The sequence below is a fragment of the Canis lupus genome, chromosome 21 (genome assembly GCF_011100685.1).
Source record: "Canis lupus familiaris isolate Mischka breed German Shepherd chromosome 21, alternate assembly UU_Cfam_GSD_1.0, whole genome shotgun sequence".
Taxonomy (NCBI): Eukaryota; Metazoa; Chordata; class Mammalia; order Carnivora; family Canidae; genus Canis; species Canis lupus.
This window is the reverse complement of record NC_049242.1, coordinates 33,359,773-33,374,233: the sequence shown is the minus strand read 5'-3', so window position 1 is coordinate 33,374,233 and position 14,461 is coordinate 33,359,773. Positions and strand designations below refer to the sequence as shown.

Here is a 14,461-nt window from a genome sequence, read left to right as displayed (position 1 = left end):
TCCATAGTAGTTTTAGTCATAGTATTCCAAACTGAAAAGAACTTAAGCATCCACTAATTAAAGAATAGATATGGGCAACCCGGGTGGCTCAGCGGTTTAGCGCCGCCTTCAGCCCAGAGCGTGATCCTGGAGACCCCAGATGGAGTTCCACATGGGCTCCATGCATGGAGCCTGCTTTTCCCTCTGCCTTTGTCTCTGCCTCTCTCTCTCTCTGTCTGTCTCTCATGAATAAATTTTTAAAAAATCTTAAAAAAGAATGGATAAAGATGTGATAAATGTATACGATGCAATATTACTTAATAGAAAGGAACAAGAACTATACATATGATAACAGTGATGGGAGTTCAAAATTATGTTGGGGGAAACAAACCATATACAAAACAATACATACTGGGGCAGCCCTGGTGGCTCAGTGGTTTAGCGCCGCCTTCAGCCCAGGGTGTGATCCTGGAGACCCAGGATGGAGTCCCACATCAGGCTCCCGGCATGGAACCTGCTTCTCCCTCTGCCTGTGTCTCTGCTTCTCTCTCTCCTCTCTGTGTATTCTCATGAATAAATAAATAAAATCTTTAAAAAAATACTGTATAATTCCATAATATAACTTCCAAAAACAGGCAAAATTAATCTACAGTGGTAGAAATCAAACTATGGTTAAAAGTTGGGGGATTTTTTTTTGAGTGATGATCATCTGGGTGGATACAACTGCCAAAACTCATCAAACGGAACACTAAAGACTATACCTTAGATTTTTAGAAGTTTTAAAAAGGACCTATGTGACAGTAATTAAACATTTAAAAAAATTGTACTGGAGATTATTCAGTTCTATTATTTTTAATTTAATACCACTGACCTTTTATCTACTTGGAACACTCTCTTGCCTTAGCTCTGTGGTATTCACATACTCCTGTTTATTTCCAACTTCCTAGCTAATCCTTTTCAGTTTCTCCTGTGGGTTTCTAAATACTGAGGATCCTCAAGTTTCTGTCCTAGTTTGTTCTTTCATTTTATATACTTTTCTTCTTGAGCAATCACATCCATTACTACGGCTTCAAAGATCTCTGGAATTTATAAGTTCTGTAAAATCTATCTAGTCCTTCTTAAGAGTTACTGATCTAGTTACTTCCTGATCTCAATGACTTCCATGGCCCACAGTCACCCCAATTCAACAGATTCCCGTGAAATTCTGTTGCATTTTCTACCTCAGTGACAAATGCAAAGGCAATCACCAACCCAGTAACTGAAATCTCCCTTATTCTCCAGCCAGTCCCTAATAACTACCACTCTACTTCCTAAATACCTGTCAAATTCATTCACTTCTATTAGACTGCCTTAATTGAGGCTACCATCATCCACTTATTCTATCAGCCTCCTAAAGTCCATTCCTATCTTCCTCCAATATAATCTCCTTAGCACAGTCCAAGTGCTTTCAAATCCAATCATAGCAGTTCTTGGTCACAAAACCTTTAGTACTCTCCCATTTCCCCAGAGTCCAAATATCATGATCTGGATTCTAATAACTTCTCTAGTAGGTTGGACAACCATTCTAATTTGCCCAAGACTAAGGAGGTTCCTGGAATATGAGGCTTTCCATTTTGTTTTAAGGGGGAGGGGACGACCTGGTTTTAAAACTGGGATAGTCTTTGACTAGCGAAGACAAGTCAGTCACTCTATCCTCCAGTCTTGTTCTAGTCACAACCTCCTTACATTCTACAGCCACCCAGTATTGATTAGAATTCTAGTAGTTAATGATACTATCACTTAATAGTACTAATAAAAATGTTAATAATACAGGGGCGTCTGGGTGGCTCAGTTAGTTAGGTGTCTGCCTTTGGCTCAGGTCACGATCTTAGGGTACTGGGATGGAGCCCTGCATTGTGTTCCCTGCTCAGTGGGGAATCTGTTTTTCCCTATGCCCCTCCCCTCTGCTTGTGCAGCAAATCATTTGCTGTTTATTTATTTATTTATTTTTTAAATCATTTGCTGTTTAAATCTTTATCATTTAAACAGCAAATGATAAAGATAATAACCAACCCTTTCATAATACTTACTGTATGCCAGGAAGTACTACTAATTCATTTAAGCCTTCTAGCAGTCCTATAAATAAAATACCATTTTATCCCAATTTTGCAGATGAAGAAAATTAAGCTAAGAAAGGTTAAATTGTATCCTTAACTTCACAAAATGGCAAAGTCTAACTTCTAACCATTTGGCTCAACAACTTTTTTTTTTAAAAGGCTAATTTATTTATTTGACAGAGAACACATGTAGGCAGAGCTGCAGGCAGAGGGAGAGAGGGAGAAGCAGGCTCCCCACTTAGCAAATTGCCCAATGAGGGGCTCGATCCCAGAATCCTGGGATCACCACCTGAGCCAAAGGCAGACGCTTAACCGACTGAGCCACCCAGGCACTTCTGGCTCAACAGCTCCTACATGAGCTACTGGATTATTTGCCACTCCCTGAAAAGCCCAACACATCTCTTGCATCTAGGCCTCTATACATTATTCACACCATCTAGAACTCTTCCTCCTGTCTTAGCTAAATTCTTCCAGTCAGATTCTACCAGAAAATTTTATCTGAACCTCCTAAATTGGGTCAGAATGCCTTAGATGTATTTCCCACAATACTGTCTATATATAACACTTATTACAGTATACTTTAATTACCTGTTCTTCTCTAGAGTGGAAGTAGTGTTATCTACAGTAACAAACTACTAGAACAAAATCTCTAAGGAGGATGCCCCTGAAAGTAAGATAAGAAAGTGTGGGTCATACCTAGGAAGGAATGCATATAAGAGGTAATATAACATACTTAAGAATGAGGACTCTGGATCCAGACAACCGCTTCAAAATCTCACCGTACCACATATTATCTATGTGATCAGAGGCAAGTTACTTAACAGCTCTGTGCCACGGTTTCCCTATCTGTAAATGGAGGGTACTTAACAGAGCTGTTAGATTGCTCAGAACGATAAATTGCTTAGAACAACACCTGGCATTACTACTAATTAGTAGTTTTAAGCTAAATGAAAATAGATTTATAGCTCTATATCTCTATCTATTGACTGTTTCCTCCTGTTGCTGTAAAAAGGGTACTGCAGAGAAGAAAGCAAGTAAAAATAGGCTTTGGAGATAATTATTTCTTTACGTTAAATCTTTACTGAGGGGGGCCTGGCTAGTGCAGTTGGTTGGGTGTCCGCCTCACGTCATGATCTCAGTGTTGTGAGATAGAGCTCTCCCCTGTCAGGCTCTATGCTCAGTGTAGGGTTTGCTTGGGCTTCTCTCTCCTGCTCCCTCTGCCCCTGCCCCCAGTACTCTCTCTTCTCTAAAATAAATAAATAAATAAATAAATAAATAAATAAATAAATAAATAAATAAATAAATAAATTTTTAAAAATGTCTTTACTGACACATAATCCACAAACCACAATATTTACCCATTTAAGGTCTACAATTCAATGGCTCTAGTATATTCAAAGTTGTACAAACCACCACCACCTTCATTCAGAATATTTTTATCATCTTCTGAAAGAAAATTTTCTCTCTCCCCTCCCAAAGTCCTAAGCAACCACTAAGCAACCTTCTATCTCTACAGATCTTTTTCTGCATTTCATATAAATGGAATTGTACAGTATGTGGTCTTTTGTGACTGGCTTTATTCACTTAAAGTATTTTCAAGCTTCATCCATGTTGCAGTCTTTATCAGTATTTCATTCCTTTTTATTGCTGAATAACAGTCCATTATATGAATGTACCACATTATTTATCCAATCATCTGAGTTGTCTGTATCTAGATATTTGAGCCATTTTCCGCTTTTTGGCCATCATGAATAATATACTACAAACAATAGTGTTCAAGTTTTTGTGTGGACATGTGTTTCACTTCTCTTGGGGATATGTATTTATACATGTAATTCCTGGGTCATATAGTAACTCTGTGCTTAAATTTTGAGGAACTGTCAAATTTTTCCAAAGCAACTGCACCATCTTACATTCCCAGTAGTAATGTATGAGGTTCCAACTTCTCAATTTCTAGTCTTAGCTAACAGTTTATCAGTCTTTGATAATAGCTGTTCTTCTGGGTATGAAGTGATATCTCATTGTGGTTTTTATTTGCATTTCCCTGATGGCTAATAATATTGACCATATTTTCATGTGCTTACTGACCTTTGTTATATCCTCTCTGGAGAAATATCTACTCAGATCCTTTGTCTATTTTTGTTGTTGTTAAAAATTTTTTTTAATTTAAAAAAAATTTTAAATAGGCTCCATGCCCAATGTGGAGCTTGAACTCAAGATCTCAAGATGAAGAGTTGCATGCTCTACCAATTGAGCCAGCAGGTACCCCTCCTTTGTCTATTTTTTAAAATGGGTTGTCTTTTGGGGCGCCTGTGTGGCTCAGTCTGTCAAGCATCTGCCTTCTGCTCAGGCCATGATCCCAGGGTCCTGGGATCAAGTCCCACATCAGGCTCCCTGCTCACGGAGAGTCTGCTTCTCCCTCTACCTCTGCCCCTTCTTGTGCTCTCATTCTCTCTCTGTCAAATAAATAAATAAAATCTTTTAAAAAAATAAAATAAAAATAAAATAAAATAAAATAAAATAAAATAAAATGGGTTGTCTTTTTATTGTTGAATTGTAAGAGTTCTCTATATATTCCAGATATTAATCCTTTATCAGATACAGGATTTGCCAATAAATAAATAAATAAATAAATAAATAAATAAAGGATTTGCAAATATTTTCTCCCATTCTATGGGTTGTCCTCCTATTTAGCCTCAAGGAATATAGTTTCAACAAGGTTATAAAATAAGAGATGCCCACCTTGAATCTTCAGATTTTCAGGGTTTTTTTTTCTTTAAAGATTTTATTTATTTATTCATGAGAGATAGAGAGAGAGGGGGCGGGGGGAGAGGCACAGGCACAGGCAGAGGGAGAAACAGGCCCCATTCCATGCAGGGAGCCTGATGTGGGACTCGATCCCGGGTCTCCAGGACCACACCCTGGGCCGAAGGCGGCACCAAACCGCTGAGCCACTCAGGCTGCCCCGGATTTTTAGTTTTAAGGGATACCCCTACTCTTGGTATACTTCATTTTCAAACCACCTTTTCAATCTGGAAAACAAACTCTATTTTAAATTCAATGCATATTATGGAAGCTTTTAAATATTAGTAATTAGTGTCCTTTTATCAAACTAAATATACCTTGAATCCAAATATAACAGCTAAAAGTGGTATTTTATTAAAAATGCATTTAAAAAAAAAAGATTTTTATTTATTTGCCAGAGAGGAACGGAGTATGAGCCAAGGGGAGAGGCAGAGGGAGAAGCAGACTCCCACTGAGCAAAGAGCCCGATACGGGGCTCAATTCAGGAACCCCGTAATCACGACCGGAGCCAAAGGTGGATGTTCAAGGGACTGAGCCACCCAGGCACCCCTATAAATGCATTTTTAAGTGCAACCCTTAGTTTTATTCACTCAGTGAGAATAAGACTGCTTTAACTAAAAATTTCAATCTAAGTAATAGAGGCCAATAGCAGGTTTATGTACCCAATATACTGAATAACCAAAAGAAATAGAAAGACAATCATGATTCACACAAGATTAGTTCAGAGGATAACCAGGTTTTTAAAAATACTTGTAGTATGCTTCAGTTAAATAGCTCTATCAGCACTAAAGAACAGTATAATATGTTTCAAGTTGAATCACTAGCTGTAAAAGAGGGAACTTACAGTATAGGTGCACTATGTACACCCTTTCTGCCAAAAACAACTCTATTTCCATTGAACACAGAAGTAGAAAGGTAAGAAAATTTTATATTTTTTTAGATTAGTCTCATATTATCTATTAAAACCTGGGAGTGGAAAACTGAGCACAATTCTCAGTACACTAGGGCTGAGGAAAAATAGCCTATCAGTTGTAGCCTACTGGAGCTGCTTAGATATACTATACATCTATTTTAGGGGACACCTGATGATTCAGTCAGTCAAGCATCTGCCTTCAGCTCAGGTGATGATCCCAGGATCCTGGAATGGAGCTCTGTGTTGGGCTCCCTGCTCAGCAGGGGTCCTGTTTCTTCTCCCTTCTTGTGCTCTCTCCCTATCTCTGTTGCTATCTCTGTCTCTCTCAAATAAATAAAATCTTTAAAAAATCTATTTTAGAACTCTTCCATTTGCTTCTGTAAAAAATAAAATGCCAACTTAAGGAAACTACATATTTGTTCTCACAAAATAATTATGTTCTATTTCAATCTCTTTTGTTTAAAAGTAATTTAAAGCAAATCAGCAGGGGATCCCTGGGTGGCTCAGAGGTTTGGCGCCCGCCTTTGGCCCAGGGCGCAATCCTGGAGTCCCGAGACTGAGTCGCGGGTTGGGCTCCTGGCATGGAGCCTGCTTCTCCCTCTGCCTGTGTCTCTGCCTCTGCCTCTCTCTCTCTCTCTCTCTCTCTCTCTCTCTCTCTCTCTCTCTCTCTCTCGGTGTGTCTATCATAAATCAATCAATCAATCAATCTTAAAAAAAAAAAAAAAGGCAAATCAGCAGCAACCACCACCACTGTTGACTTATGTTAAAAAAGTAGAAATATGGGGATCCCTGGGTGGCTCAGTGGTTTAGCGCCTGCCTTCAGCCCAGGGCATGATCCTGGAGTCCCGGGATCGAGTCCCACATCAGGCTCCTTGCATGGAGCCTGCTTCTCCCTCTGCCTGTGTCTCTCATGAATAAATAAAGTCTTAAAAAATATATATATATAGAAATATAAGTACATCTTGTAAGTAAGGATTGGTCTTTTTTTTTTTTTTTAAGATTTTGTTTAACAGAGAGAGAAAGAGAGCGATCAAGCACACAAGCACAAGCAGGGGGAGGGAGGGAGACAGGCAGGATCCATGATGCACGGAGCCCAATGCGGGCTTGGATCATGACCTGAGCCGAAATCAAAAGTCAGACATTTAACCGACTGAGCCACCCAGGTACCCCTTAACTCATTCTTAAATTCACAACATGGCAATTGCCAACTCTATGACTTTTATACTTCAAAACCTTTCTTTTCCATCTCATTAACTATTGCAATAACCTCTTTACCACTCTCTTTGCTCCAATATCATCTTTCCAGTCTAATAACACTGCCAACTATCTTATATTGTTTTTATACACCATTAAAATTTTCATTGCATACATACTGTAATATAAATTTAAAAGTTAAGAAAAATAATTTCCATAGGTTAACAAATCAAATCTTTTCATTTTTCCTGGTTTTCTATTCTAACTTTGGCTATCCATATATATACATAATTTTTTCAGCATTATAATATAGATAACGTTTTGTATTGTTCTTTCATTCCTATAAAGTATTATGAGTTGCCAAATAATCTTCACAACGATTACTTTTATTTTTTTAAAAGATTTTATTTATTTATTCATGAGAGACACACAGAGAGAGAGAGAGAGAGAGAGAGAGGAACAGACACAGACAGAGGGAGAAGCAGGCTCCATGCAGGGAGCCCGATATGGGACTTGATCCCGGGACTCCAGGATCAGGCCCTGGGCTGAAGGCGGTGCTAAACCGCTGGGCCACTGGGGCTGCCCGCTATCAATATTTTTTTTTTTAATTTTTATTTACTTATGATAGAGAGAGAGAGAGAGAGAGAGGCAGAGACACAGGCAGAGGGAGAAGCAGGCTCCATGCACCGGGAGCCCGACGTGGGATTCAATCCCGGGTCCCCAGGATCGCACCCTGGGCCAAAGGCAGGCGCTAAACCACTGTGCCACCCAGGGATCCCCTGCTATCAATATTTTAAACACAAATCTTCAACGAAGTAATTCTTCTTGGGACTTATCACTCTCTTAAGTGTGCAAAGTTCATTGTAGTATTATTTATAACAGCAAAAAATAATCAACAATCTAAAAGTGCACCCAAAAGAACAAATAGATTATAGGACATCCATATATGAAACATGCAGACATGAAAAAGAATGGGATAGATATGAAATGGTAGGAAATATATCCAAGATATATTGCAAGTGGGAGAAAAAGCAAATTGCAGAAGAGTATTTATAACTGTATTCATGTTTTTAAAAATGTATTTAAGGGGATGCCTGGGTGGCTCAGCGGTTAAATGTCTGCAGTAGGCTCAGGGTGTGAACCTGGAGTCCTGGGATGGAGTCCCACATTGGGCTCCCTGCATGGAGCCTGCCTCTCTCTTTCTGTGTCTCTCATGAATAAATAAATAAAATCTCAAAAAAAAAAAAAAAAAAAAGGATTTAAGTACCTGCATATGCCAGTATTTACATTTAAAAACTCAAATGGAAAAAAAAAAAAAAACCCTCAAATGGTTACCTCCCACAAAGGATTAGGAGATGGGGGTGTAGTGGAGAAAGGACTTTTAATGTTTACTGTATACATTCTATAAAGTTTTTTTTTTTTTTTTTCCATGTATGACTTTCATGATTTAAAAAAATAAAACTACTGGGGCGCCTGGGTGGCTCGGTTGGTTGGATCTGCCTTCAGCTCAGGTTGTGATTCTGAGGTCCTGGGATTGAGACCCAGGTCAGGCTCCCTGCAAGCATGGATCTCCCTCCTCCCAGCTCGTGTTCTCTGTCACTCTTTCTCTCAAATAAATAAAATCTTAAAAAAAAAAAACTATAAACAGAAGCATTAACATAGTAAGGAGCACCTAACGTTGCCTCAGGGATGCAAAGATGATGGTATGTAAATTTGGGCATAAAATGATAAGTAAATATTTCCCAGGGGTAGGAGTAGTAGAAAGGGCAGTCCAGCCATAGGGAACAGCTTTTAATTGTCACTGGCTCTTCTGTGGTGACTCTGTTCCTTAGTTGCCAGATCTGTCATCATTTGAATCTTACAGTATTTGCTATTTGGCTTGTAGCTTAGGTCACCATGAATTACTAATCAGATTTTTATCATAGGTTTCATCTGTATATGGCTTAATAATTTGCTGGTATGGTCTGCATTTAAATGCTGTTCAGTTCCTGAGCAATTAACCTGCTGCTGAGCTTCTGTTTTCTCTTTTGGAAAAAAAAAAAAAAGGGGAGAATACCTACCTGATAGGGCCATTGTAAGAAGTGAAATTATGCAATATAAAGCCCTTACCACTCAAGATGTCCTCAAAAACCTGCCAGTTTTCTTTCTATAGGTGTGGAAAGGGAGATTCAGGAACCTTGTTTGTGGCTGAAAGGCTTGATTACTGATATCTACTGCTCTTCTCTCCTCTTACCTCTTTAAATCCCAGGTCCAGTCTGCCCAATTAGACTATGAACCTTCAAGGGTAGGTACTGTGTTCTATGGGTCTTTAAAATTTTGACACCTAAGATTATATACTCAGTAAGTATCTAATGAGTTTGATATAACTCATGTTGCGTGCTTTACAAATGTCCTCCATTGTATACATCCAGCCATGTTGTCCTTCCTGCTTTAGCACATACTATTCCATGTCACTTACCTAAAATATCCGTTCTACCACCATCCCCTATTCTTTACCACAGAACTTTATCTCTTTCAAAGTACTTATCAGAATTTCTAAGTGAACTCTAAGTTCCATCATGGCTGGGCCCCCATCTGTGTTGTTCACCCCTGAATTCTCAGTGCCTACAAGAATGTCTGTCACATGTATACACTAAATACTTGCTGAAAAATGAATATAGTTCATATAAAGACATGGATAATTAACTGCCTAAGAGAGTATTAAAGACTATGTCTTATTTTATTCTAATGCTCTTTTCATCATGCCTCACCTTTTATATGTTACTTGTACTGTGTGTATATAGCATACATAAAGTGTCATTGATTTAAATGATTCCAACTTCTTGTGACCATTACATCTGCACTACAAAAAAAAATTCTCTATTTTTCAACACAAGGCCAAAGCCATTCGTCATTATTTAACAATACACATAAATAACACAATAACATCCCTGCTATGCTGTATTAGGTATAGTACTCAAAATAGTTTATCTTTCTAGGAACTACAGACATATTATATTTTGGTATATAATAGGTAAAGAAGGTAAAGAAGTAGGAATGTGGTATGTTACTGAATAACCGAGGCAAGAGACTAGGCTTGAGCCAAACACTGGGTCAAGTCCTACCTTTGCTGTAAAATAAGTGGATAAGTTACTCCAAACTTCAGTTGACTCACCTGTAAAATAGGGATAACTCTAGTACTTACTTAGGTTCACATCAAATATAATAATTTTATGTATATATGTAAATCACTCAACAAGTCATTTAACTCAGTGCCCAGCTGAAATTAAGTTCTAAGGGGCATTTTAAGTACAAAAAAAAATGTAGTTTGTGGTTAAATGCCTATGTCTACACATTAATGGACAAGTTATTTCCACAGGGTGCAGAGTTCCCACTGCAGCATAGTTTTAATATATTTCATAAGATGATAGTTGATGATGGGATTTTGAAAGTTTATTTATAATCTCCACATCCAATGTGGGGCTCAAACTCACCACCCCAAGGTCAAAAGTCACATGCTCTACTGACTGAGCCAGCCAGGCATTCCTGCAGCATAGTTTTATTTATGTATTTATTACTCTTTAATTTTTAAAAAAGATTTAATTTATTTGTTCATGAGAGGCAGAGACATAGGCAGAGGCAGAAGCAGGCTCCCTGCAGGGAACCGGATGCAGAACTCAAACCCCAGGCCCCGATCCCCGGGCCCAGGGATCATGCCCTGAGAGGAAGGCAGATGCTCAATCGCTGAGCGACCCAGGCATCCCTGCAGCAGTTTTTTTTTTTTTTTTTTTTTTTTTTAAGGGGAAGAAAGAAAATCCACATTTTATTGAACTATTTTTCTTGTTCGAGGTTTTTTTCTAGACCCTGAATTTCTTCTAAATCAACTACAAATTTGGGAACATTGCGAATGAAGTCCACTCTTTGATGAGAAAGTTCAGTTCCAACTGGGGAAAGTTACCTGAGTCCCAGCCTTTATAGTCTAACATTACACCTCACTTGGAAAAATAAACCAAACATCCAAGTACCCATCTTGGGTCAAATGAAAAACGTTATGCTTTTAGAAAACTGGAGCTACAGAATATAAAATGCCATGAAGTCAGATCGAGCTCCTGCAGCAGTTTTAAATTTGGATTAGATTTATGGGAAAGTGTGGACAAGTGTATCATTGTTTTCAATTTTTTTTTCTATAAGGATTCAGTCTAAATCCATCTTAAAAACAAAATTATTTTGATTGACATACAATAAAGTTTGGGGCGGTGTCTGGGTGGCTCAGCTGAGCATTTACCTTCTGCTCAGGTCATGATCCCAGGGTCCTGGGATCCAGCCACACATCCAGCTCTCTGCTCAGTGGGGAGCCGGCTTCTCCCTTTCCCTCTGCCTGCCACTCTCTCTGCTTATGCTTCCCCCCCCACCCCACCCCCATCTCTCTGTTAAATAAATAAATAAAAATAAGTAAAGTTTAAAACACTCTCCTATAAAGGTCATCCCTTAAAATGAACGCAAACTAAGCACAGAATGAAGTAATGACACAATACAACTCTTTAAGAAATTTATGTCCTGAAATCAAGCCAGGAGCAAAAAGACTCAGAACTAGGTAAAACCTCAGATTTAAAAGAAAAAGAAATCTGGATAAAAACTTGAAAATAAAGTAATCACAAAAACCTCAGGACTCAGAAAGTTCTCCCTACATGATAATAAATGGCATATGCATCATAAATAATAATAACTAAAGTAATGGTGGAGGCATAATTGCCTAATCCAGGTAGGTCATCATCATTCCCTGAAGAACATGATGAATGCTTATTCCACTGCAATACCCAACTTACAACTCAATAATAGACAAACAATCCAATTTCAAAATGGGGGAAAAGATCCAAACAGACATTTCTCCAAAGAAGGTGTACACATGGCCAATAAATACACGAGAAACATGCTTAATTAACACCATTAGCCATTGGGAAATGCAAATCAAAATCACAAGAGATATCACTTTATACCACCTAGGGTGGTAACCATCAGAAAGACTGATAATAACAAGTGTTGCCAAAGATATGAGAACTCTCACACACTGCCGAGAGGAATGCAAAATGGTGCAGCCACTTTGGAAAAGTTCTACAGTTCCTCAAAAGGTTGAGCATAGAGTTATCATAATAACCAAGAAATTCTACTCCTAGGTATATATGTATATATCTCAGAGAAAAGAAAGTATACGCCCACACAAAAACTTGTACACAAATGTTCACAGCATTATGTAAAATAGACAAAAAGTGAAACACCAAATGTCCATCAACAGATGAATGTTTAAATAAAACTTAGGTCCATACAATGAAATATTATCTGGCAATAAAAAGAAATGAGGTACTGACACCAGCTATAATATTAATGAACTTTTAAAATATTACGCTGTGAAAAAAAACCAGTCACAAAAGTTCACATACTGTGTGATTCTGTTTACGTGAAATGTTCAGAATAGGCAAATCCACAGAGTAGTGGTTGGGGAAGGGGGCAGGTTTAAGGCTAAACGGAGAGTAACAACTGGTACAGTTTCTTTTTGGGGTGAACATGTTTTAAAATGGATTGTGGTGATGGAGGCACAATTGAATTTATCAAACAACCTAATTACACACTTCAAATGGCTGAATTGTAAGGTATGTAAATTATATCAATAAAGGTATTACTTTAAAAAAAATAAAAGGGTGTTATGGAAAAAACAGCCACTCAAGTATTTGTAAAATGCCAAATAATTATTTTCTGTAGTCAAAATACACCTGGATAAAATTCGGCACCGTATTATTTAGTGATCTCCTCACTTGTTTTCTTACTAAACACTTTAACAATGAAACTAGGCATTCAGTAAGACCAAATATTAAATACCACACAGATTTTTTTACTCAGCAAGACGTATTTTCTAGTAACTCAGGAAAAAGGCAACCTTGACTGAACCTACAATTTTTCATCACACCCCCTACTTGATTATACCAGCTGATTAGACACTTCCAAAGCAATGGCTGAAGTTGATTTTAAACAAATAATGGGTTTAGCAATGATACACTTCCTATTTTTTGCTTAACTTCGTTAATGCGGGAGGGGGGGCATAAAATGTTTTAAAAATCAACAGGGGAGGGAATAAAATTTGGTTCACGTTCCACAAGAATACAGCACAAAGCAAGTGAAAGATTCGTTAACTTTGGCCAAAACCGAGGGAAAAGGGCAATGATAAAACTGACAATTTCTAATATTTGATGTTAGGCCTCAGCAACCTATAAATAATTAAAAAAAAAAAAAGTGAAACAAGGAATTCGTGCATGATAATAGGTGGGAGGAAATTCTGGGTGCGATCTGCAGACGGGATGCCGAGCGGGCCCCGGGCCAGTCCTGCCGCCGCCGTCGGGCTGGGGCCTGGTGCGCACCGTGGCCCGGCGTCCCAGCCGGAGGAGCTTTGCCTCGGCGGCGTCAGGGGACTCGCCCCGCGCGGAGGTCAAGCCGAGAAGCGCCGCCAGGCTCCCGAGGGCTCCACCCTCCCCTCCTTCACTCCCTCCCCACCGCGGTCCCCTGAGGGGAACAGGCGGGGCGCAAAGCGCAGAGACAAGGGGGGGGGGGTGCGTCCTCAGCGAGAAAAGCTCCGCCGCCCCAGAGTGGCGGCCGCGGGTTATTAATAAACTCCGCTTCTGCCCAGGCGCCGCTACCGAGGCCGGCCGTGGGATCGGCAGGGCCTGCGGCGAAGGCTGAGCAGCCGGAGTCAGAGCCCGGGCCCGAGCGGGCCCGCGCCGCCGCGCTGAGGGCGGCGGCCGGGCGGAGAATAATGCACACTGGGTAAAAACACATTTATATACGAACCTCCGAGAAAATTTTCCAACAATTCCTTCGTCCGACCACCATGCACCAGGACAGGAAACAGCCGCCCGGCCCCCAGGCCCCGCAACCCGCATAGCGAGTCTGAGGTCCGCCCCCAGCCTCCATTGGGCGGTCCTTACGCCACTCACGAGACGCTCCTTGCTTGCCATTGGCTCAAATTTAGGCGACGCGAAAGGGGACCGCCTCGTTCACGCCCCCTTTTCGTGACGTTGGCCTCGTCCGGCCTTGCATCCAGCGCCTGAATGGCTTGTGCAAGGTGCGGAATCAAAGCGTCTGTGTCTGACTGGTTGGCAGGACCGCTCGTCCTAGGCTGTTACCGCCTCGCTGACAAGTGATTTATGCCGATTCTGGGGCCCCAGCGGGAGACGCCATTTTGTAGCGAGGGAGGGAGGTTGGTCCTTGTGACTAGCCGGGAGGGAGAAGGGGTGACAGGCGCCATTTTCCCCACAGGGGCTAGGAGGTGGCCTTGGCTCTCCCGGTGGGCTTCCCGGAGCGCGGTCGGGAGACTGGTTGAGCTTTGCCTAGCGATTGATGAGTGTCGCCCCGTTGGAAGGAAGGTGGTAGGGGGCGCTAGGACAGAAAAAAGACGCCTGACGGCTCCCTGGGGGCTCTCGGTTCCGGCTGAGGCCTTTGATTTGGG

At 40.3% G+C, this 14,461-nt stretch overlaps 1 protein-coding gene and 1 long non-coding RNA gene across 6 annotated transcripts in view; one reads left to right on the top strand and one right to left on the bottom strand.

Moving 5' to 3' along the window:
• The window catches only part of ZNF143 (zinc finger protein 143), a 59,751-nt gene extending 45,817 nt beyond the window's left edge, over positions 1 to 13,934 (bottom strand). For 2 of the 4 annotated variants that reach the window (XM_038569016.1, XM_038569017.1), the window contains exons 1-2: positions 13,804 to 13,871; positions 10,092 to 10,141 (exon numbers count right to left, since the gene is read on the bottom strand). In XM_038569016.1, the coding sequence (XP_038424944.1) occupies positions 10,092 to 10,141; positions 13,804 to 13,845 (92 nt within the window). In that variant the 5' untranslated portion in view covers positions 13,846 to 13,871. Of the gene's footprint in view, positions 1 to 391; positions 416 to 10,091; positions 10,142 to 13,803 lie in introns of those variants that run through there. The other 2 variants (XM_038569018.1, XM_038569019.1) reach the window with 2 other exon arrangements.
• Positions 13,935 to 13,972: 38 nt separating this feature from the next.
• The window catches only part of LOC111091552, a 48,423-nt gene continuing 47,934 nt past the window's right edge, over positions 13,973 to 14,461 (top strand). For both annotated transcript variants that reach the window (XR_005375733.1, XR_005375732.1), the window contains exon 1: positions 13,973 to 14,077. This is a non-coding gene — a long non-coding RNA (uncharacterized LOC111091552). The remainder of the gene's footprint in view (positions 14,078 to 14,461) is intronic.